At 41.7% G+C, this 25,746-nt stretch overlaps 1 protein-coding gene across 1 annotated transcript in view; it reads right to left on the bottom strand.

Annotated features, from left to right (window-relative positions):
* GNA12 (G protein subunit alpha 12) overlaps window positions 1–25,746 on the bottom strand; it is a 111,400-nt gene that overhangs the window by 63,980 nt on the left and 21,674 nt on the right. Inside the window, exon 2 of the mRNA XM_029052118.2 lies at window positions 12,403–12,618. Coding sequence (XP_028907951.1) covers window positions 12,403–12,618 — 216 coding nt within the window. The remainder of the gene's footprint in view (window positions 1–12,402; window positions 12,619–25,746) is intronic.

Raw genomic sequence — 25,746 nt, 5'->3', positions numbered from 1 at the left:
ATAAAGTCTGTTAAAAGTGTGAGCCCCATGTGGGATACCCTGATTACCCTGTATCTACCCCAGCACTTAGAAAAGTGCCTGGCACATAGTAAGCACTTAAAAATACCATAATTATTATTAAACTTGTTCTGGTATGTGTATCCATAGAGGTTTCTTGGTCAAGATATGAAAGTGGTTTACCATTGCTTCTTCCATGCAGTAAAAACTTTAGTCTCTGCCATAGTCTTTGATCAACATTTCAATCATTTGATCAGTCTTTCCCATGCCACTGCTGCCCAGTGCAGAGGAACCCAAGTACTTAGGCGATGCCTAACTCCCGAAATAGGACTTGGTAGAGAAATAGGGTGTGGAGATAAGAGAATAATAAAGGAAGATGTGCTATGGGACTCAGGATTCCAGAAGGGCCTTGAAGATGGGGAGGAGAGTGGTTTGGCGGATGTTAAGGAGGTGGGATTTCCAGGCAGAAGGGAGGGCACAAGCAAGAAATCTGCAACAAGGGCGACGAGAACAAGACATAGTAGGTGGGTTGACATGAGAGAAATGAAATATATGAACTGGAGGGTAGTGGAAGAAGAAAAGCAAGGGTAAGTACAGGGAGGTTGCCAATGGAATGCCTTAAAGCTGATGGTCAGGAGTTTTTGTTTAATGCAGAGAATGGGAAAGCACTGGAGGTTTTCAAGCAGCTGGGTGACAGGTACAGTTTTAGGAAAATGATTTGGGAAGCAGAGTCACAAAAGACCTGGAGAAAGGAAGAGTAACTAGAGAATGTGCTTCTGACAACATATGGCAATCTGGATATAACATGATGCCATGTCAGAAGAAACGGTGGTGTGTACTTATACAGCACCCACTGAGGAGAGTTTCATCAAGAACAGAACCCCTACGTTAAATTAAGTGTATGCCTACATACGAATCCTGGGGTGAACTCATGAAAGGTGTTGGTCACTAATCCTGTGCCCAACCCACCCCCTTTTTGCATGAATAATTTTTAAATCTATGAAGTTGGTTCTATCATACAATATATTTCCTTCAAATGTATAGCAGCCAGGAAATTTCAAGGGTGGAAAAAAGGACTCTATTACAAAGGAACTCTTATTCCAGAAACTGAAAATGAGGATAGAGATTTGACAATGTAACCAAAAATACAATGAAACTTTTGTCACGACCTACTGATCGCATACAGAGAACAAAGAAACACTGGGAATAGAAAAAAGGGAGAAGAGTTGGTTGGCCTGCCTTAAGGAGATAAAAAAAAAATGGAGGGGGTGGAGGGACAGATATTAAGGAAAATGCTGCTATTGTGGAATCCACCCCCTCACTTCTGAAAGGCCTAAGGACACAGGCAGAGATTTACTCCTAGCCCTTGAATACATTAGGAATGAAGCTGAGAATGCTGACAAAATACCCAGAGACCGATCCTGATGCCACGATGAGGGTCTGGTCAGATCTGGTCAAGCAACTATTATTTTTAACATGCTTCCTCAAGTCAGTTTGCGTCAGATAAACCAAAGGTTATGTTCATTCAAGCAGAGGACTATTCACAAGGGCAAACACCCACACACACAATTGCAAATAAGAAGCACCATGGAGCAAAGGCCTAGGAGTCAGAGGACCCGGGTTCTAATCTTGGCTCTGACTCTTGTCTGCTGAATGACCTTAGGAAAGTCACTTAACTTTTCTGGGCCTCAATTACCTCATCCTAAAATGGGGATTAAGACTGTGAGCCCCATATGGGACATGGACTGTGTCCAAGCTGACGAGCTTGTATCTAACCTTAGCTCTTAGTACAGTGCCTGGCACAGAGTAAGTGTTTAACAAATACCATCAAAAAGGGTCCATACATCTTTCACCCTCCATATTCTGAAATATAACATTAAAGAATGAGATTTGTCCACCTACCCTTTGACAAAATCCTTGGCAACACAAATATCCACCACTGGAGGAATCTGTGACCACTGAGATTTGTAAAAGTGGAACATGCTAGTAAGTATACTCATTTATTTCACCTTAACAGTTCTTGGAAAAAATTTAAGAATAAAGTAGCCCTTGCTTTTTTCACATTACCACTTTAGAGCTTTGTAAACAATAATAATAATAATGTTGGTATTTGTTAAGGGCTTACTATGTGCAGAGCACTGTTCTAAGCGCTGGGGTAGACACAGGGGAATCAGGTTGTCCCACGTGGGGTTCAAAGTCTTAATCCCCATTTTACAGATGAGGTAACAGGCACAGAGAAGTTAAGTGACTTGCCCACAGTCACCCAGCTGACAAGTGGCAGAGCCGGGATTCAAACCCATGACCTCTGACTCCAAAGCCCGTGCTCTTTCCACTGAGCCACGCTGCTTCTCTATTTCACTCTTGATTATGCTTGCCCTTCTCTTTTTCCTCCTTCTTTTTCCCCTGACTTCTTTTCTATTACCAAGCACCACCTCCACTGAAGGGTGAACATAAAACAAGTGCACAAGTGGAAATTCAAATTGTACCTGTTTTGATATGTATTGACAGCTCTGATAAAAGAGTTGATGGTCAGAAAGTTAATTTATTTTGCCAAAAACCTGGCATGTTTCAAGGAAGAGTTTTCTTTTATCCATGTCCTGCCCTTCATTACCTTGACTATTCTCCACCTTCATGCTCCTGGGTCTTCCCATTCCCTCCCTCAACCTCTCTTCTTGATCTACTCTCTCAGGTTAATCAATCAATCATATTTATTGAGAGTTGGGAATCATATTTATTGAGGGAGGAGTGCAGAGTACTGGACTAAGCACTTGGAGAGTCCAATATAATAGAGTTGCTAGATACATTCCCTCTATTACCCTTCCTTAGAGCCACAAAATCCATACACTGGTAAAGGTAGAAATTCTAACCCCTGAGACCTTCTCGACAACCGTCCCCCCCAAAATAGAAGGTAAGTGGCTTCTATTAATCAAAAATATTTACTGAGCCCCTGTGCCCTAATCATTGAACTAGATGCTAGACAGGGATAAGCCCCGCACTCAAGGAGTTCACAATCCCTGACTGAGCCCACCTTTCCTCTTTTCTCACTCCCTTCTGTGTCGTCCAGACTTGATCCCTCTATTCATCCCTCCTCCCAGATCCAAGCACTTATGTACATATCTGTACTGATTTATTGATATTAATGCCAGTCTCCCCCTCTAGACTGTAAGTTCATTGTGGGCAAGGAATATGTCTGCTATACTTTTATATTTTACTCTCCCAAGCACTTAGTGCTCTGCACACAGTAAATAAGACTTAAGACTGAGAATACTCCCTCTGCGCTACCATGACTCCCAGCTAGGCTACAATCCTGGTACAAATCCTATGAGGTGTTGCAGAAATTTGGCTAGTGCGCAGTGGGCTGAGGAAACTGCCTGCAGATGCAGTCCGGGGTTACTGTTTATGAGGCTCTTGTCTTCTATGGTGGTGACTGAACTTAAGTTCTCCCTGCTTTAGGAATCAAGATGGGATTTTCAGCTCAGCTTTAACAGGTGGCAGCATCTACTACTTTCACTCTCCTGTCTTCTGAGCTGCTCCAGACATTCCTGTGAGCAGTCAGTCAGTTGTACTTGACCACTTACTGTGCTCACAGTACAACGATAACCGAGTTGATAGAAATGTTCTCTTCCCACAATGAGCTTACAGTCTAGGGTGTGTAGAGCACCTGAGTACTTCAACACATGCACTAATATGAGCTTAGATTGGAGTGGAGGTCAGGAGGGAGGGGAAAGGAGAAGACTGTGGTCGCTCCACAGTGAGTACTGATAGCACTGATTTGGCTTTAAGGCACCAGGGTTGCACATAAAGTGCCCATACACACCCTCCCCAGGTGAAACCCTAATCCCAACAAATATTTCCTGCTGGGAGGTGTTTCTTATCCAATCACAGAATTTCAACACAGCAGTACAGATGGTGACATATGAATACATAGATATAAAATTATATAGAAATAATATTTTTTCATTAATTCTTCTGAGTATTCGTGTGGTAAATAGCAAGTGCAATAATTTAGGACAGGACAATAGTTGGGGGGGGGGGGCGGAGCATGGAAAGAATTATCTTTCTTTTCAGTAACATCCAGCCGTACAGGTAAATTTCATCATCACTGGTGTCAGTTTCACACTTTAAGAATTACATACACTAGATATAAGCATTAATTTTTATATCCAACTAGACTGTAAGCTCCTTGAAGGTAGGGATCAAGTCTACTTATTCTACTGTACTCTCTCAAGGTCTTAATAAAGTGCTCGTCACCTGGTAAGCACTCAAACAGCACTGACTGATTAATATTTCAATATATTGTTCATCTCGTGTGGCATGTAACACCAAAGTGAAATTTGAAAAGTTCTACAGACTGCTTCATCCATAGTGCTTTGCACACAGTAAGCGGTCAATAAATACGATTGAGAGAATCTAGCCTAGTCCTTAAAATGCTTGGAAAGCTTAGAAAGTTCAGGAAAACTATTTTTAAACTCGGTCAAAAATAAGACCAGCCGAAGCACAGGCAAGTTTCTCAATGAACCTTAACCTGAAGAGGCCAGTCTCTTTGATACTTGATTAATTTGGTTTTTCCCTAAATGGAGGAAATTACCAGGCAGGATAAACTGATATTTGTTTCAGGAATGTAGAACAGGATTTGGGATAATATTTTTAGATTTTTCTTTAAGTGGCACTTCAAGCCTAAATGTTAGTAAAATATGTCCTTGCAACTTTCTTTTAAAAGACATCATAATGGAAATGCTGACACTAATTATATTGGGCCATTAGAGGAAAAATTGCAACAGTATGGCTTAATTCTTAATACCTGGTCGATAAAAGTCAAGAGTTGCTTTTCAAGTGCCATTCTAGTCATTCTAGTGATTTAGAGCGAGTGTATCAATTTCCAAGCCATGAGGTAATTGCTCTCCTGAAAATGCACAATAAGCCATATCCCAAAACACAGGTCTACTGGGTTATCTATCTCAGGGCACTATTTTCTCAGCATCTAATATTCATTCTACATATCCTAGCCTTCTATAGCAGCATAATTTCTTATTAACGGTCCAAAGGTTAGTCCTCTCGAATGTGTATGACAGAAGTTCCTAAACCGTTTGGAGAGACAGTTAATTTCCAAGACCCAAGAGATGTGATGTCGACACGAACTTGTTCCTCCATTTTCTAAAATGGAAAGGAGGAAATCTATTTTTACAAGAACAATTTTTCGAAGGAAGGGTTCAGGCATTTCGGCCAGAACACAATGTTTTAGAAGGCAACTTGAATAGAACACAACTGAGTACGGAGTGTAGTTAACATAAAGAAGTTAACAAAGAGAAGTAGTGTGGCTCAGTGGAAAGAGCCTGGGCTTGGGAATCAGAGGTCATGGGTTCGAATCCTGACACTGTCTCTTGTCAGCTGTGTGACTGTGGGCAAGTCACTTAACTTCTCTGTGCCTCAGTTACCTCATTTGTAAAATGGGGATTAAGACTGTGAGACTCACGAGGGACAACCTGATGACCCTGTATCTACCCCAGCGCTTAGAACAGTGCTCTGCACATAGTAAGTGCTTAACAAATACTAACATTATTATAAAGAGGTTCTGTCCAGGAATGCTTTTCGAAGCTTGCTTCAAGCGGTAACACCAATCTCATAACATCAGCTCAGTAGTTCATTATTTTTACACGGGGATCAATTTACAACATGCTTCGAGTTCACCTTTCTGTTCACTAGATGCAGTGAACAGATACATTACGCTAGTTAGCACTGCATAGTGCTAATGAACTCCATCACCAGTGGATGCTTAGGAGGGCTCAATTCTGTCCCATTTAGGCCACAAAGCCATGTTGGGAAAGTGAACAAGAGGGTCTGGGGGGGTTACAGCAATCAGTCGATCCTATTTATTGAGAGCTTACTGTATGTAGAGCGGTACACTATCCGCTGGGGAGAATACAATATAACAGACACATTCCCTGCCTACAAACAGTTTATGGAGTAGAGGGGGAGACAACACAAATATAAATAAATTACAGAAATGTATATAAGTGCTTTGGGGCCGATGGGGGCAGTGTGGTGAATAAAGGGAGTAAGTCAGGATGACGCAGAAGGGAGTGGGGGAAAAAGGGAATCAGAGCTTAGTCAGGGAAGGACTTTTGGAGGAGATGTGCCTTCGTTAAGATTTTGAAGGTTGGGAGAGTAATTGCCTGTCAGATATGTAGAGGGAGGGCATTTCAGGCCAGAGGAAGGATGAGTGAGACATCACTGGGGACACAGACTAGATCGAGGTACATGAGTTGGGTGGCATCAGAGGTGCAAAGTGTGTGGGCTGGGTTGTCGAAGGAGAAGGGGGCCAGGTGACTGAGTGCTTTAAAGTCAATGGTAAGGAGTTTCTGTTTGATGCGGAGGTAGATGGCCAACCACTGGAGGTCCCTGAGGAGTGGGGAAACACGGCCTGAACAATTTTGAATCTGGGAAACAGAATGAAGTGTGGACAGGAGGCAGGGAAGTCAAGAAGGAGGCTGATACAGTAATGAAGGAGGGATAGGATAAGTGCTTGGGTTAACATGGTAGCAGTTTGGATAGGGAGAAAAGAACAGGTTTTAGCAATGTTGTGGAGGTTGAACTGATGGGACTTAGTGGTAGACTGAATATGTGGGTTGAATGAGAGGAGTCAAGAATATTGTTAAAGTTAGGGGCTTGTAAGATAGGAAAGATGGTGGTGCTGCCTACAGTGATGGAAAAGTCAGGGGAAGGGCAGGGTTTGAAGGACATGTTAAATTTGAGGTGACAGCAGGACAACCAGATAGAGATGTCTTGAAGGCAGAAGACACAAGAGTGCAGAAAAGGAGCGAGATCAGGGCTGGAGATGTAGATTTGGGGATCATCCGCATAGGGGTGGCAGTTGAAGCCTGAATGAGTTCTCCAAGGGAGAAGTGTAGATGGAGAATAGAAGGGGACCCAGTAATGACCCTTGAGACACACCCGCAGTTAGAGGGTGGGAGGCAGAGGAGAAGTCCGTTAAGGAAACTGATAATGAGCAGCCAGAGAGATAGGAAGAGAACCAGGAGAGGACAGGATCAGTGAAGCCAAGGGTGGAAAATGTTTCCAGGAGAAGGAGGTGGCAGACAGTGTGAAAGGCAGGTCGAGGAGGATTAGGATGGAGTAGAGGCCACTGGACTTGGCAAGAAGCAGATCATTTGTGATTTCTGAGAGGAAGATTTCTTTGGAGTGAAGAGGATGGAAGCCAGATGGAGGGGGTCGAGAGACTTGGAGGACAGGAAGTTGAGTCAGTGGGTATAGACAACTCACTCAAGGAGTGTGGAGAGGAACGGTAAGAGGCAGATAGGTTGATAACCGGAGGGAGCCATGGGGTCAAGGGAGGGTTAGAATATGGGTTAGGGTTAGAATATGCTTCCACAGTTCTGGGAAGCTCTTTCAACTAATGAGACTTTGAGTCTGGGCCAAAGTGCTAGAGTCAGTCATTCAAAAACTGCTGTAAGCATGTGACTGCATCCTAAAGACAGATCCAAGAGGACCTGCAAAAGACTGTAAACTATTGCTATTGTTTTTGTCTGTCCGTCTCCCCCCGATTAGACTGTAAGCCCGTCAAAGGGCAGGGGCCGTCTCTATCTGTTACCGATTTGTACATTCCAAGCGCTTAGTACAGTGCTCTGCACATAGTAAGCGCTCAATAAATACTATTGAATGAATGAACGAACTACTTCATTGTATCAGCCAGGCTGACAGTTTAATCATTATAATTTAAGCTACTTGCTGGCAGGGGACCTGTCACTACTTTCCAAGCACTATGTACAACGCTCTGCACCAAGCGGGCTCATATTAAAAACTACTACCAAAGAAAGCTGAAGTGATGTTATCGGCCTGTACCAGGGAAGCCATTCTCCAAACCAAAAATTGACACTGGCAATACTGAGTTAAAAACTGACCAGAATTCTGGTACCTAGGCTGCACTGTCACCAATGACAGGATTGACAAAACAATAGTAAGCCAGATCAGAAAGGCCAGTACATCCACTGGGAGACTGTCCAATAAAAGGGCTGCAGTGCGTTTCTACATTTCACGCCCATGAAGCCCAAACACCACAAGTGACCCCTTGAGCAGTTCCAGTAGTTCCACTTTTGGATGATATTCAATATCAAATGGCAAGATGGGACCACTAATAATGAAGTTGTAGAATGAAATCACTTAGCACTGAAGTTTTGCTCACCTCAACCCACTAGTTCCCTAGGTGGAACACTAGAAATAATAATAACAGTAATAACGCTAATAATAATAGAAATTATCATAATAATGGTATTTGTTAAGTGCTTACTATGTGCCAGGCACAGAACTAAGCACTGGGGTAGACAATAATTATGGTATTTGTTAAGTGCTTACTATGTGCAGAGCACTGTTCTAAGTGCTGGGGTAGATACAGAATAATCAGATTGTCCCACGTGGGGCTCACATTTTTTAATCTCGATTTTCACAGATGAGGTAACTAAGGCACTGAGAAGTTAAGTAACTTGTCCAAGGTCACACAGCAGACTAGTGGCGGAGCCGGGATTAGAACCCATGATCTTAGACTCCCAAGCCCGGGCTCTTTCCACTGAGCCATGCTGCGCTCAACCTGATTATCTTCTACCTACCCCAGGGCTTAGTACAGATCTTGGTACATAGTAAGCACCTTATACTATTATTATTATTGTTACTACAAAGTAACAACAATGAAGGATAACTAAATAGCTAATGAATTACTGATAAAATGTTAGAGAAAATGTCAGATAATGTAGACGGCTCAAACAAGCTTTTGTATTTCCACATCAATGGTATTTATTGAGGGCCAGAGTGAAAAACTCTTTATTTAGCACTTGCAAGAGTATGACACAAAGATGCCTGCTTTTTGCCCTTTAAGGAGCCAACCTTTTGACTTTCATCTTCTTGTCAGAAGCTATGTACTAAAATTGTTTTCCAAACCTCCTTCCTCTTCACCCATTTCCCACAGAAACAGTGGTAACAATCCAGTTTTTTGATGATTCAATGGTGTTGCATGACTAATATCAATGGTGTTGCATGACTAATATCCATCTTAGCCATTCTTACCATTTACAATAAAGTTGTGTAGCAAGAAACTAAGTTATATGAGCACTAAGGAAACAACATGACAGCATGACAGTGGGAGCCAGGAGTCACTTTACTTCTCTGTGCCTCAGTTTCTTCATATGTAAAACGAGGATAATAATAACAACTATGATAACTATAACTATAATAATACTACTTTGATATATATTTACAAACCAGGTTAAATGTGTCTAAATAGATATGAATGTGCCTCTCTGTTTCTGTGTTCTTAAGTGGCTCTGGAGTGGTCTGTTTTTACCTTTCTCTGAGTTTGTGTCCCTGGCCGTTGGACTCTTGATGTCTGCCGGGAGCCCTGTGTAGATTCTGGTGAGAGTATTCAGTTTAGGTTTGTATTCCTGGGGTCTCTGCTGCCCATCTCCTTTTCTATCTCCTCCTTTTGCACTGCTGCTATGTTCCTGTCTGCTGTTCGCTCCTGTTCTCCACCACAGGAACAACTGTCACTATGGCTTTGGTAACCACAGTGCAGAACAAAGGCTTCTCATTTGAAATTCAAACCTATCTCCCTTTGCTTGTTGAGGGCTAAAGAAATTGCATTTCCTCTGAGGTAACAGTAAACCACATGTGCCTAAAATTGCAGTATAAATTCATTTAAAATAAGGTTGGATTATACTCTCCATTAGCTACACTAATGGAGGGGAGAAATGTCTTGGACAAAGCCAACGACAGCTTTAAAACAGGGAGGCCATGTGCATGTCAATAAAAGGGAGAGATTCCTCCAAAACCTGCCTGGGGGGAAGCAGTTTTGAGTCAAGGGAGTCTGCTGAGATCATATTATGGGAGAAGCTGCATGAGACTAAAAGCCTGCCAGACACACAGCACTTGTGCATATACGTACTATTTATTATTCTATTTATTTTATTAGTGATGTGTCTATATCTATAATTCTATTCATTCCTATTGATGCTATTGATGCCTGCTTCCTTGTTTTGATGTCTCCCTCCCCACTTCTAGACTGTGAGCCCATTGTTGGGTAGGGAATGTCTCTATGGCTGAACTGTACTTTCCAAGTGCTTAGTACAGTGCTCTGCATGCAGTGAGTGCTCAATAAATACGACTGAATAATGCAAAGCACAGATAATAGAAAGTCAATTGTATTCAGTAAGTTGTAAATATTAGTTCTTTCTTTGGTCACTCTCAATTGATAGAAGTGATTTTCATCCACCTGAATGGAGTAGACTTCTCCTGTTTAGCCCTCAAGATAACAGGTAAAATCTATCACAATCCTGATCAGCTAGGTCACACCTAAAACACAAATTTTCACATCCAGAATCATCTCTCTGTGTCACAAATACAAGGATAAGCAGCTACTACAGCTTCCATAATAACAGCATCTTTCCAGTCTCAGACTTCTCACCACTATACTGACACACTTCCATTTCAATCTGAGAACATCCCCTTGCAATCAGAAAAATGTCTTTGCTTGTCTCTCTAAATGACATTTTCTTGGCCCAAACAGAGAAGGAAGTAAAGCAAATATTGGTCAAATGCTGCTAGTGCTTCATCTAACCACTAAAGGCTAGAATGGCTACTTTAACTAGAAGATGGCAACTAGCAGAGATGAAACTACACCGGGATGGTTGTCTGAGGATTGAAGGAGACTCATTCAGAGAGCTGTGAAATACTCCTGGCTCAGTGAGGAACAAGTCCCACAATTTCACACTCAGGGTTTTTAGCCCTTAGCCTGTAATGTCCATGTGGGACAGGCACTGCATCTAACCTGATCATCTTGTCTCTGCCCAGTGCTTATTACAGGGCTTGGCACATAGTAAGTGCTTAATAAATACTACAATCATTATCATTACTATTATAATTAGCCAGAGCATCAGTGTATTTTCCAATATGCACATTCTAAGCCCTGCCTGGGACTATGACATTCATACCTCTGATCTCATACCACAAGGAAAAATTGAGGAAAAAGGAGCTCCAATCTAAAAATCTGACAGGAAGTTGTTCTGCCACTGAGGACAAATCATGATGAGCTGGCAAATTAAAGCATAAAGAAATTCAGATACAAAAAAAGAAAAATTTTCTGATAAAGACTATCCTCATGGAAATGAGTTGGTCTTTATGGAATGATTTAGATCTAAATGATTTTGGTCTACTAGCAAGCCCTTCTAGCCTTGTGAGTCTACAATTACTAGATATGAGGTCTCACCTTGCACATGAACCATTGCATTTATTCCAGGGAGGGATAGGAAAGCTCTAAGTTGGAAGCCTCTGCTGAAAGCCTAATTTTAAGCACATTATATCAACTCTTTTAAAACAAATTCCATTCTAAACTATTTTTAAAATGACTAGTTTAGAAAAATTATTATGCAAAGGGAAGATGGGTGTCCAAGATGCTACTTGGGATGGCTCCCATGTGCTGCTAAATCACTTTTAAAGTATAATCTCAGACATTCGTAGCCTCACTCCAATATTATGATTATGATTGCCCAGCTACTTCTTCAGTTTTACATTTAACTTAATGAGCTATGGTTTCCGGTTTTACAGCTTTCAGTTTTACAGCTTGAGGGAGGGGAAGAGAAATGTGGGATTACCCTCAACAATTCCTGAAGAGCATCTCTACAATCTGTATCAACTACAAAACTGCCCAGCCACAAAAAAAGCCATTTTCAAACAGGTTTTATTTCATCAATAAATAGAGCATATGAAAGCCTGATAGTTCAAAAGCAACTAGAGGGCAAACAGGAAAATTAGTAGCAATTTTTATTTTTAGGGTGTCATCCTTAAGTGGCTGCCCCCCATGCATTCAAAAATCTAAATCTAAAAAAGGAAGGCATCTAAAAAAAGTCTAAAAAAAGAAGGGAAGACATCCAAAAAGGAACAATTTATAAGGCTTATCAGATCAATTTCAAGGTGTTGATTTGGAAGCAGGATAACCTACGAGGAACAATTCATCTCAAGGTAGCAAAATGGAAAAAAATGAATCTGTCATCCACTACTAACCAAACTTCAGAGTTGCTTTATTTATCTTGAGTTTCCTCAGTCTTTGCTTTTGGATTGGGGACATCTTATTCTTTGGAGAGAGACAGATTTTTCCAGCCTACATGTACTCATTTCACTCCCTCCTCCTGCCTTTTAGATTTTCCAGCTTGGCTCCAATTACTGCTCATTCCTGCTACTCTAATGTTCAGATTTTCAGCACTGCTCCAGCTTGCTTGTGTTATTATGGCCACACACAGGGCTAATGGAACTCTACTTGAAAATGAAAGTCATTTAGAAGAAACTAGCCCAGCCCCAAAGAGACAAATCTGTTCCACACCAATTTTCTCCGGATCGAGGTAGACTTACCAGTTGATATTCACTCCGACGACTAAAAGCCTCCTTGATGCCAGAATCCCGCCATAGAGCACTCAGGGCAGGGACGTACAGCTGAAATGTGGCAGGCTCCACGGGCATTCCTGCTTTATTCTCAAAGGACATCAAGAACATCCCATGCTTCTCGTTCTCAGAGTACTGCCAGGGGATTCCTAGTTTATCTCGTGCATCAACCAGAACCCTTGAGCCCTGTAGGACAAAAGAAACAAAACAATGATTCAAAAATCAAAGATTAATTTATTTTAAGGAACTTTGACTGAAGGAGTAAGAGTCAAGCTTAAGATGCAGACTTTTCTATTTTGTATTTCTGTGGTAGCTTTCTTCTGAGAAACTCTAATTATAATTTGGTATGTATTAAGTGCGTACTCTGTACTAAACACAGGGGTGGATAAAAGGTTATGAGGTCACACCCACACCTTGTCCCTCCCAAGGAATCACAGTCTATTTTATGCCCATTTTATAGAGGAGAAAACAAAGGCCCAGAGAAGTTAAATGACTTCCCAAGGTTACTCAGTAAACCAGTGACAGTGTCGGAACTTGAACCTGGATCTCCTGGTACTCTATCCACTAGGTCATTCTGCCTCACCAACTCCTGAAATTGTTCTCAAAGTGGGCATGCAAATATTTGTGCACACACACACACACACACACAAACACACACAAAAAACCCCTCTGCTGTCACTAAAAAGGGAGAAACTGGAATCAATCAATGGTAAGTCATTCAATTGCATTTATTGAGTGCTTACTGTGTGCAGAGCACTGTACTAAGTACTTGGGAGAGTACAATACAACAGAGTTGGCAGACACATTCCGGCCCATAATGAGTTTAGTCTAGAGGAGCTTACAACTAGAAGAAACAAAAAAAATGAAACGGAGGGAAAAGGAAAGACGAGTTGATGCTCTAATAGAAAAATATTCATACTGAATACAAAACAGACTATATACAAGGCAGCCAATCGAGCAGGTGAGTTTTAATGAAACAAGAGCCAGGAAATCATATTGTAGACCCTGGTGCCACAATGGATTCACTTAATGAACATGAGAAAGACCCTTCAAATCTTCTGCTTAACTTCTATATCTTCAAACACAATGCAAGTGATATTTCCCTTTTCCTTAGCACAGTTCGGGTCAGCCTAGGGCAAATGAGGGGGAGGGCGCAAGAAGTCACAAACCAGATGGATTACTGCTCTCCCCCTCGCCCCCAAACACATACACACACATTCTCACAGGCTTCAGAAAAGCACAGTGCTATCCCCAAATCCTCTTCGCCGCCTCACTCAGACGGATTCTCAGGGGATGCCTCTCTGACTTACGGATCTATCCAGCTCAGTGGGATGCTTTTAAATTTTTTTTATGGTATTTGTTTACTGCTTACTATGGGCCAGGCACTGTTCTAAGCGCTGAGGTAGACACAAGTTAATCAGGTTGGACCCCAGTCCCTGTGCCACTCAGGGCACATAGTCGTGATCCCCACTGAGGCATAGGAGTGAAATGATTGCCCAAGGTCACACAGCAGACAAGTGGCAGAGCCAAGATTAGAACCCAGGTCCTTTTAACTCCCAGACCCATGCTCTATCCACTGGGCCCTACTGCTTCTCAATTTGAAAAGAATATCTAGAAAACATTTTGAAGGTCTGATAGAAATACACTAAATACAGATCAGACCACATGTAAATAATGTAGACACATGTAAGAAGAACTTATTCACCATCACCTAAGGACCCAAGACAGTACAAGTAACATGTTATGTAAATCTCTTCCACTGCTGATGGTGCTTGATTAATAAGTGCCTTAAAACGGGTTCAGTGGGATGCCTTGTGCATCCAGGCCAATTTAGATTTCTGTTCCCTCAAACCTTTATCATAGTTTCAGCTGGAAACCGGTTTCTTCATTTTTGGTTTTGAGCCACTTAGGAGTACTGCACGCTAGAGCTGTTACTGCCTACATCTTACCTACTCCAGAGGAAATTGCAAAAATTCCTGGGCCTAACTGGGAATATTAAATTAGAGATTAAATGGGTTCCCTCATCAGACATCAACATATACTCCATTTCAGTGCGCTGGCAAGTCTCAAGCACTCTCAAAATGGACAACTCTACGGCAAAACCGTTCATTCCCTTACCTCAAAATGAGGGAACCAACAGGGTCACTTATTATCCAGAGAATTCATGACCGCCCCACCCCCCACAAAAAAAAAATCACATTTTACCTTGATCTGAGCAAAGAAACTGATTTATTACACTAAATTTCCTTTAGTGCCATTCACCCTGAACACTGTGTGCACAGTCGTCTGAAAGACAAGGATTATCTTTTTATGTGCTATTTTTACATGCTAAAGTCCTGCTTTGCAGGGAACACACCCTTGTTCTTAAATTAAACTGCCCCGGGGATCCCTTGGGAGTTGTATGTTTATACTAAACATAGGAGAAGGTAGGGTACTGACATGGAGCATGGGAGACATGAATATTCATCTACCATTTACCAAGAACAGGATTGCAAAAACCCAACCTTCACAATCTTTAGGGTGCACATAATTTGGCTACCAGGGGCTTTTCTGGTCCCAAAAGGAATCAAGGTTCACTTGGCATACTGCCACCTAAGCATGTAGGGTTAGAAAAAACCAACTTCTCCCAAAAAGGAATGAGAGACTTCAACTCCTTGTTTTCAAGAACGGATGTAGATTTAGGACAGCTTCGTTTCCAAACTCTGCCTCACATGAACTAATCAGGGTGACAGAAGGACATTTTTCATCTTTTTCTTCTTTTGCCTAAAAACCTAAGCAAAACAAACTTTTCAGATTACTCTGGTTGTCTGAAACTCTCCCTGCCAACTAAGAACTCTGTCCTGATTCTTCAAGTCAGAGGCAGACTTCTATTTTAGGACACAGCTCAAAATCAGAGGGGTTTGGGATGCCGAGAGTGAGCTCTAAACTCCTCACTGCGGGGACTTCAGTTTAACAGCATTAACGCTTATTGAAAAGCAATTCAGTCACATACATTTGCTACATATATTAAAGTTCATATGTTAAAGTGCTTTGTCCCTTGCACTGCTAAAAATGTTCAAATTTTAATGGCAAAATATTGAAAAAAGAAACAATCGTCAAGCAGAATTTTTAAAATCTTAAAGCTGAGCGGTTGCTTTCTTTTCTTTCTTCCGGTAATTTTAACTAGCCAACCGCCGCCTAAAAAAGTCTAAACTACAACCTCTCCCCTACTTCTGGACAACCCCCATATTCTGGATTCAAAATAAGTATAAGAAATTTCAGGTTGGAAGATAATTTAAGAATGCTTAAATGGCTTTGAAATATCTTTAAATGATGTACACTTTCCCCTAATGCTGTTTCTGAAGAAGTTTTAATTTAAAAACAAAATAACCTATATTTAGTGTTTCCCTATGTAAACTGTTTAGCAGTCTACTGCACTTACAAGGTAAATTTCAAATAGTCTAACGAGCACATTTTGAAAACAGAAAGAATAAAGTGGAACAATTGAACAATTTAAACCTCTAATCAAAGAATAGATGTCCTGTCTACTGAGGCTATGTGCTTGGGATTTTTCCATTTTACTGGATGGTGACCAAAAATTGCAAGTTCTTTCTGTTATCTCATTTCAAAATATATTTTGTTAGTTTAGCCCCTAATCAAACTAAATCTTTCTATAGCTGTCACTTTTTGTTAAAACTTTCCCATAATAAATATTTAACTAGGCTAGGGATAGACATAAAGAGCTTTAAGCCATAATTTTACATTCTACTGAGTAACAAAAAAGTGCCATATTAGTCAGAGAATAAAAAGATTTTACATTTTCACAGAAGCAGTGTGGTAGGAAGGCAGCCATATTCTTTAAAATTCACTTCGCCTAAATGAAGTACTCCTCTGGCCATCATCCAAATACAAGATATGCTGTCATTAATGTAAACAGGATATATTTCTTGAAATTAACGAATTCAAAGACTGAAGACAAATGGCTTGCTCTAATGTTTTCTCTAAAAGCTGAGGTGCTAACTGCAATATGAAAGGCCATCCATATGGGGAAAGAAGTCAGGCAGGGATGCTATACAGAGACAATTTAACAGCCAAGATTCTCCGGCTTCATAAAATGGACAGTTTTCTATATTTGCTTTCCACCTCAACCCTTTTAAAACAGGTACCTTTTAAATATAAATGGCAGCTCGCTAAACTCCTTTCAGGAAAGCCATCTCTATCACATTACAACCAATTGTTAGTGTTTCACTTCTTTCACATGCCTGGGAACTTGGGTTGCCTGGAGTAGTCTAGCCTCTCATCCTGACCTTTCACCTACTTGAGCTCTAGTTTTCTGAAGCTGTCTCTCTCAAGACACTGACACCAGCTTTCATCTTTCTTCCTTTGCATACTGAACTATGTCAACCTATACAAACATCTTACAGCTTCAGCATGGCCTACAGAATCCCTGCTCTGGGTAGCAGAACTACCCACAACCGCTCTCCCGAGGGGCCTAGAAGTAAAAACTTCGTTATCTCCTAATGGAATAGGGCGATTTTTTAAAACTGTGAAGCAGTGCCTACTTTGTTGTTTGTTTTTTTTTTTTTTTAACAATATTCTTGTATTTTATGATTATGTTCCACACCAACTAGAAGCATTTTCCAACAAAAAGGAAGCACATAAGCTTTTTTGGAATCCTCCTTTACCTTGCACCTGAGCTACTAAGCGCTGTTTCCTACATTACGGAGTGAAAGTTTCTGGCCTGGATAAACTGAACCTATTTTATAAAGTCTACTCTTGGTAATTCAGGGGCAGAATACCAGCTTGTTAATTATCCTCATTTCTGACTTCTGCTATCTGCCCAGGAACGTCTCATTTGCTCATCAACACCTTCACGCCCCAGGAAGGCTTCCTCCAACTGATGCTATTTATTGAGTGCTTACTATGGGCAGAACATTGTACTGCTTCAGAGAGTACAATACAATAGAGTTGGCAAACACAATCTATGCCCACAAGGAGTTTACAGTTTAGAGGGGGAGACAGACATTACAGTAAATTACAGCTAGGGGAAATAGCAAAGTATGTACATAAGTGCTGTGGGGCTGAGGTTTGGATGAGTATTAGGTGCTTAAAGGGTGCTGATCCAAGTACGCAGGCGAAGCAGAAGGAAGGGCAAGTAAGGGAGAAAAGATGACTTAGGAAGGCCTCTTGGAGGAAATGTGATTTTAGGAAGGCTCTAAAGGAGAGAAAAGTGGAAATATGTCAGATGTAAAGGTGGAGGGATTTCCAGGCCAAAGGGAACTTAGAATGTAAGTCACTTGAGGGACAAGGACTGAGTCTAACTTGACTAAGCCCTTTTTTACCCAACTCTATTTATATTAACATCTGTCTCCCCTTCTAGACTGTAAGTTCATTGTGGACAGGGAACGAGTCTACAAACTCTGTTGTACTGTACTCTTCCAAGTGCTTAGTACAGTGCTCTGCACACAGTAAGCACTCAAATATCACGGATTGATTGATCTACCCCAGTGTTTAGAACAGGGCTTGACATATAGTAATCCCTTTACAAATACCATAATAATAATAACGAGGAAGTTAGCACTAGAGGAGTAAAATGTTTGGGCTGAGCTGAAGTAGGAGAACAGTGAAGGAAAGTAGGAGGGGGTGCGTTTTGCTTGTAAGCTCCTTTTGGACAGGAAACCTGTCCACCAACTCTGGTTTACTGTACTCTCTCAAGAGCTTAGCTCAGTACTCGGCATATGGTAAGTGCTCAATAAATACCTTTCAATGATTAAAACCATTGGTAAAGAATTTCTGTTTGATGTGGAAGTGGATGGGTAACCATTGGAGGTTTCTGAAGAGTGGGCAAATGGGGAGTGAATTTTTTTTTTTAATTGATCCTGGCAGCTGAGTAAAGTATGGACTAGTGTGAGGAGAGAGATAGATGAGACAGGGAAATCGATGAAGAGGCTGATGCAGTAGCCAAGGGAGGATATGCTAAGTGCTTGGTACCAGTTTGGATAGAGAGGAAAGGGCAGATACTAGAAATGTATTGAATGTATAACTGACAGGATTTGGTCACAGGCTGAATGTGTGGATTGAATGAGAGAGATGAGTCGAGGATAATGCCAAGGTTATGGGCTGATGATTCAGGGAAGAAGGTGTTGTTTACAGTGATGGGAAAGGCAGGGAGAGGACTGGGTGTGGGTGGGAGAATGAGGAGTTCTTTCCTGATTAATTCATCAATAAACTAGTTAAGGCAGCCAAACACTTAGCACTTGGCCAAACTCTTAGCACTTGTGCCAAGCATCCTACATATGCATTTTTTATATACCCTAATTATATATAATCTGTACATTTACTTATTTGTTCATCTGTCTCATCCTGATGTTTTCTCCTGGCTTATCCTTGTTCTTTCTCCAGCTGTACATCATCTCGATTGGTCTCTCCCATTAAGTTGTAAGCTCTTTGAAGGTAGAGACTCCCAAGCGCTTAGTAGAATACCTAGCATCAGTAAGGGCTTAATACCACTGACTGATTAAACAAACTAGCGGCTCTGATGCAGTGTTTGGTGGGAGAGGTGGAAATTATTGGTAAAATACAACCATTAGATTATCTTTAACTTCAGTGATCTATGCTAGCCCTACTCCACATTAGTATGGATAATCAAAGTTAACTACAGAACCGAATCCCAAAATGTTATACCATACAGACCTGCAGAAAGGTCAATGTTAAAGATTTCCGTGGTTAATATCCCCAAATTACTGAAAAACAATCCAAGTACAACTGAGAATACTGTCAATTTTAGCAAGCGGGTTGAGAATGGGTGTAAAAACTGCTTTAGCATTTACATGCTTTAAAGTAGATGTTATAGAAACAGTCCAGTGGTACCAATGGAAAAGAACCATCAACGAAATGCTATGGAAAAAGAGTTACAGAAACTTGAGAATAAAGTAACATTATGAGCCAAATGTCATCTAAAATACAAGGGACAGCCAATATGTCCCCAAAGGCTAGATTCTTAAACAGCATTTGCTCAAACCCCCACCCTCTGTATCCTTCCACAACCCAAATCAAACAAGTAGCTAGGACTGTGATAAACTAGATAAGAGTCCAGGAGGGATTTTGAGTAGAGGTGATAAGACCACAGAAAATAGATTAGGCGAGAAGGATGGTTTTAGAAAACTTCCATATCAATGCCCTGAATTTTAATGGCCTACAACTCCAGCCTGCTGGTTTTGCTGTAAGTTTGGAGGTCTTAGATCATAAAGTGATGTCTGGAAAACCCACAGCTAAAATGACCAAACCTTTCTACCATTTCAGACAGTTGCTGCAAAAACTAACCTTGTAATTTAACACCACAGTTTTAGTATCATTATGCTACCACGATCTTGAACCATCAATTGGGACCTTGAAATTGGCCAGGTTCAGCAACTTGGAAAACCAACAGTACTAAAAAAAAAAATCCATTAAGATTTTAATTTTATCTCTTTGTAAATGTGGACAGTTTCCCCCTCTCATTTCTATTCCTTTGGCTGGTTCCTTCACCTGCCAGGGTAGTAGAGGGACAAGCAGCGTGGCTTAGTGGAAAAGAGCCTGGGCTTTGGAGTCAGAGGTCATGAGTTCGACTCCCGGCTCTGTCACTTGTCAGCTGTGTGACTGTGGGCAAGTCACTTCACTTCTCTGTGCCTCAGTTATCCCATCTGTAAAATGGGGATTAACTGTGAGCCTCACGTCGGACAACCTGATTACGCTGTATTTACCCCAGTGCTTAGAACAGTGCTCTGCATATGGTAAGCGCTTAACAAATACCAACATTATTATTATTACCTGTGGGTCCTCCATGCTTTCCCTGCACTTCTCTCTCTCCAGCCTTTGTGCTTTCTCAAACTTCTCCCACCCACTCTTCCCTTTGCCTTTCCCACCCAAATTTGGCTCCATCCTCTCATCTATTCCCCACTTTATGTTTTCTTCTTTCCTTCCCAGCCACCACACCTCTCAATCTGTGACCTTGCCCCACTCTGGATTAGAATGCGTTTCTCCCATGGACTTCCTGCTCTCCCCTCTATTTGCCTATGATTGTCTACTATCTCTCTTAACTTTACTCTTGACCAAAAGGTAGGTACGTTGCATTTTGCATTTGACTTGAGGGGGCCTAGGAGAGGACAGACTTTGGGTGCCCTTCTATTCTCCATCTACACCTACTCCCTTTGAAAACTCCCTTGCTCCCACGGCTTCAACTACCATCTCTACACAGATAATTCCCAAGTCTACATCTCCAGCCCTGGTCTCCCTCTCCTCCTCTGCAGTCTCATATTTCTCCCTGCCTTCAGGACATTTCTATTTGTATGTTCCACTGACACCTCCAACTTAACATGTCCAAAACAGAACTCCTTATCTGCCCTCCTAAACCCTGTCCTCCCTCTGATTTTCCTGTCCCTGTAGAAAGCACCACTATCCTAGCTACAACACAAGCTAGTGACACAAGCCCATAATCTTGGCGTTACCCTTGACTCATTTCTCTTATTCAACCTGCATATTCAATTTGTCACCAAATCGTGTTGGTTCAGCTTTCATAACAGTTAAAATTCACCCTCCCCTATCTATCCAAACACTACCACGGTAATCCAAGCACTTATCCTATCCTGCCTCGATTACTACATCAGCCTCCTTGCTGACCTCCCTGTCCCCTGTCTCTCCCCACTCCAGTCCATACTTCATGCTGCTGCCCAGATCATTTTCTACAAAACTGTTCAGCCCCTATTTCCCCCTCCCTCAAGAACCTCCAGTGGCTGTTCATCCACCTTGGCATCAGACACTCCTTAACCAAAGGCCTTAAAGCATTCGATTACTCTGCCTTCGCCTACCTTACCTTACTGCTTTCCTACTACAAACCAGACTGCACACTTCATTCCTCTTATGCCAACCTACTCACTGCTCCTCGATCTCATCTATTTTGCTGCCGACCTCTTGACCATGTCCTGTCTCTGGCCTGGGAAGCCCTTCCTCTTCAAAACCAACAGATGATCACCCTTCTCCACCTTTAAAGCCTAACTGAAGGCACATCTCCTCCAAGAGGCCTTCCCCCAACTAGGCCCTCATTTCCTCTTCTCCCACGCCATTCTCTGTGGCTTTTGCATTTGGATTTGCACCATTTACTCACCCCTCCCTCAGCCTCACGATACTTCTGTACATGTCTGTAATTTATTTATATTAATGTCTGCCTCCCCATCTAGACTATAAACTTGTTGTGGACAGGGAACTAGTCTACCAACTCTGTTATACTGTACTCTCCCAAGCACTTAGAACAGTGCTCTGCACACAGTAAGCGGTCAATACAACGGATCGATTGACTGACCAAACGCCAAATAGACCAGAAACCCACACTTTATGTCTTCTCGACCTGATCTGGAACTCCCAGGTTTGTCTGAGACCTGGGATGAGTGAGGCTTTACACACCTGGAGGACGGTCGTGTGTCTTACTTCTGTTTTAATATTCCAAATCTTCAGTGCAGTGCTTCACACTCAGTAGGTGCTCAATAAATACCATTAGGATGAAGAAGAGGCTATAAGTTCTTTGAGGGCAGGGATTGTGTCTTTTCACTCTATTGTTCTGCACACCCCAAGCACTTAGTACAGGGCTCTGCAGCCAGTAATCACTAAATATTTAGTGTTGATTGATGTGGGACAACTGTTGCTTAGTCCTTCTTCCCTGTTCTTCTGCTCCACTGTCCTCTCTTCTTTTCCAAGAGGGACCTGGGGCAAACACACTGGACTACAAAATGGAGTAGAGTTTTCATGTGACAAATGGAGTAGGGCAATGGTGGCCCCTCATACTGAGTAACTGAATGCACAGAAATGGTCTTAACTTCCTGACTCGTTCCCAGATAGAAAATGCAGATTTGGCAAAGCCACAGGTGGAGTTTTAAAATTAAAATGTATTCTCTCTCCTGTCTGAAAAAAATTCACCTCTGCTCAATTACCTGGTCATTAAATATCATCCTCATACAAGACCCAACACTCTTCTTGAACAACTGTGCATTCATTTGTTGCACTGTCTCATGGAATCCGGTGTTACAGCATCCTCGCTAGAACTGCTTTTCACACATCAGCCAAGAAAGGCTCACCATTAAAGAAAAACTGAACCCTCAGAATGAAAGAATGCATGTTCCAACTGGCTATATGGACCTCTGGTTGCACCTGGATTTTTAAACTCCAAATGTTATATAGGATTCAGACTGTCTGACTGCCACTGACTCAAACTCTCCTCAAGAAACAAAACAGTTCCTGTCTTTGAAGTTCACTGTCTCCTATTTACGACGAAGTTCTCAAATCATGCCTACTGACAGAGCTGTCTTTTGATGTCAATCCACCTTTACAGGCATAGAACCAGGTGCTGTCTCCAGGTACTGTAAAATACTTGGTCAAACCAAAACTCACCACAAACCGTATATGACCACCACTCCCCCACCTTCAAAGCTATCTCAAAATCACATTTCCTCCAAGAGGCCTTCCTTTATGGAGGCTTCTTTTCCCCATCTCCCTCTCCTTTCTGCGTCACCCACACACTTGGATCTGTGCCCTTTCAGCACCTCAGTACTTAGGGCACCTAAGCAAAATGTATTTATATTAATGTCTCTCTCTCAAGGCTGTAAGCTCCTTGTGGGAAGGAAATGTCTACAGGCTCTGCTGTATTCTCCCAAGTGCTTAGTATACAGTGTGTCACAGAGTAAGCACTCAAATACCATTGATTGATTTCTTAATGTGTTCATATGGTGCTCCAAGCTTACTTTGGCACAAACTCTTGCTTGCAACCTGTGCACGCTGACAGATCGGGAAAAATCAGACCAATGAGGTGCCATCTTTTAAAGACAGAGAGGAAAGATAGGGGGACAGTATCCTCAGGATCAACAGTTTCCCTGGCTAATTTGATGGAATAATTCCATATGCATTAATACCATTAAAAAAAAGAGAGTTAATAGGTGGGAAAATGCTGTCCTCAGAAATGGCTCCCACATAAAGCTGATCAGCAGTGCTAAAAGTAGAAATGCAGACACTAACAAAGAATCTACTGATTGTCTATTTTCCTGTGACTTCCTTTTAGTCACAACACAACTTCTTTCTGATACCTTTAGGGTGAAATAGCAATTACATTTTAATCACCATGAACCAAGCCCCTTGTAAATCACTTTCTTACATTAGAAAACACTTATTGTTTAAAAGTGATAAACTACGCCAGAATGGTCAGTGGTTCTACTGATGGATGCTTTGCTTTCTGAAGATTTTTGTAAGATTCTAGGGATTACGGGTGTCCTATAAAGACGGGCGGATATAATAAACTGGCTAGAGACCACAGCTTAATTTCAGCGTTGGAACTCCCTTGTCCTGTCAGTGGTAAGAAATATTTTGCTTCTTGTGGCTGAGTGCCCAAGTCTCAGTGCTGACCCATGAAGGAAGATCATGTGAAGGAATTAACCATGCTAGCATTCCTTTCTCTGTTAAATGTATTGGGATGATGTGAGAAAATAAGAGTTCTAAGACCTCCATCTGAGGGCAGAGAGAAATTATACCCAAGTGCCCACAGCTGCACAGTAGATTGAATAAAAAATTGCTTTTGCCACCTCCTTATGAAATTTCCAAATTATACGACTGATTTACAAGAGGAAACAAAACACACAGCTTCGCCACAGACTCACTGGGTGGCCTTAAAGGCAAAGCAACTCACAAGTGAAAAGCTGCCCATTTGACAATGGGAATACCAATCACCCGCTCTCAGGCTCTTCACTCAATTCACAGGACTGTTTCAAGAGAAGGATGGTCTTATAAAAAACATTTGTTCTGCCATAATGTGTGCTTTCTCTCCATGTTTTGGTAAGAACCTTTTTCCAACAATGTGAGCCTGTCTGGATACAATGCCATAGTGTTGGATGAAAGGGATTTACGCACGTCTGCTGCATCAGACAACACGTAATTACTATGACAGTGTGACTTCTTAATGTGAGGATCTCTAGGAACACTACCTTCACGTCAGAGGAGAACAGACTGTATTTGAGTTATTCTTGCCCCCCGCCCCCCCTCCAAAACTCTATCTCAAATTATAAGCCAGGCATTTCGGGAGTCCATATTTTGGTTTGGTTTATTATGACAATTACCTCAATGATAGACTTCACTGTCAGAGGTCATAGGTTCAAATCCCATCTCTGCCACTTGCCAGCTGTGTGACTGTGGGCAAGTCACTTCACTTCTCTGGGCCTTAGTTCCCTCATTGTAAAATGGGGATGAAGACTGTGAGCCTCACGAGGGACAACCTGATGACCCTGTATCTCCCCCAGCGCTTAGAACAGTGCTCTGCACACAGTAAGCGCTTAGCAAATACCAACATCATTATTATTATATGTTACTCAAAGTGCCAACTAAGTTCAAATTATTGGGATAGACTACCTGTTTTGGTCAGACTACTGAAGACTTGCCATGGGCACGAAAAATATATTAGATTTAGAAAAAGCTCCCATTGTGGCTAAATCTCACTCCGCCTCATAAATTTCTGAGTTGGAAGGGACCTAAACTTCTGAGTTGGAAGGGACCTTCTCCTGTTGAGCAGAAAAAGACACATGCAGAGAAAAGAGACCTGGCTGAGATCAAAGAGATCAAAGAGTTTAGCCAAAGTTTAGCATACCCAGTACCCGCAAGGGTCTGCTTTGTCCACTGAGCAAAACTCTCTAATAGGATACAAATGATCAAAATTCACCCTGTGAATTTATGGTTGCAAAATTCTTGATGCACATTCCTCGACCTTACATTTACTGGAATGATATGAGTTCGACTACAGTGGAAGAGATCAAACACAATAAGTCTTTCAGGAACACTACAGTTACCAACCGCTACTATGATGCTGAAGTAATTCTGCTACTCAGTCATTATTCATCCATTATTTGTAGGGAGTGAAATGCCTGGTTCCTAATTAGGCATCAGTGGTTGACTTTGTTAGGGGGGACATCTACACTTACTGTAAACACAGAACATTTTACAATATAACTAACTCATACTGTTCCTCAGTACAGTATGAGACAATCTAAAAGTCCCATTTTCCTATAAATATTCAGAGAAAGGAAAGGTGTAAATATATCACTCACTGAAAAGCAGCGTGGCTTACTGGAAAGAGCACAGGACTGGGAGTCAGGAGATCTGGGTTCTAATCCCGACTCTACCACTTGCCTAATGTTTTGGGTAAATTGCCTTCTTCGTTTCTCAGTTTTCTCATCTGTAAAATGGGAATTAAATACCAGTTCTCACCAACCAATCCTTGAGACTGACCTTCATGGGGGACCGGGAGTATGTGTGATCTGATTGTAGAGT

This window comes from Ornithorhynchus anatinus, chromosome 2 (genome assembly GCF_004115215.2).
Source record: "Ornithorhynchus anatinus isolate Pmale09 chromosome 2, mOrnAna1.pri.v4, whole genome shotgun sequence".
Taxonomy (NCBI): Eukaryota; Metazoa; Chordata; class Mammalia; order Monotremata; family Ornithorhynchidae; genus Ornithorhynchus; species Ornithorhynchus anatinus.
The sequence above is the reverse complement of the archived record's forward strand: the minus strand, read 5'-3'. Positions and strand labels throughout refer to the sequence as shown.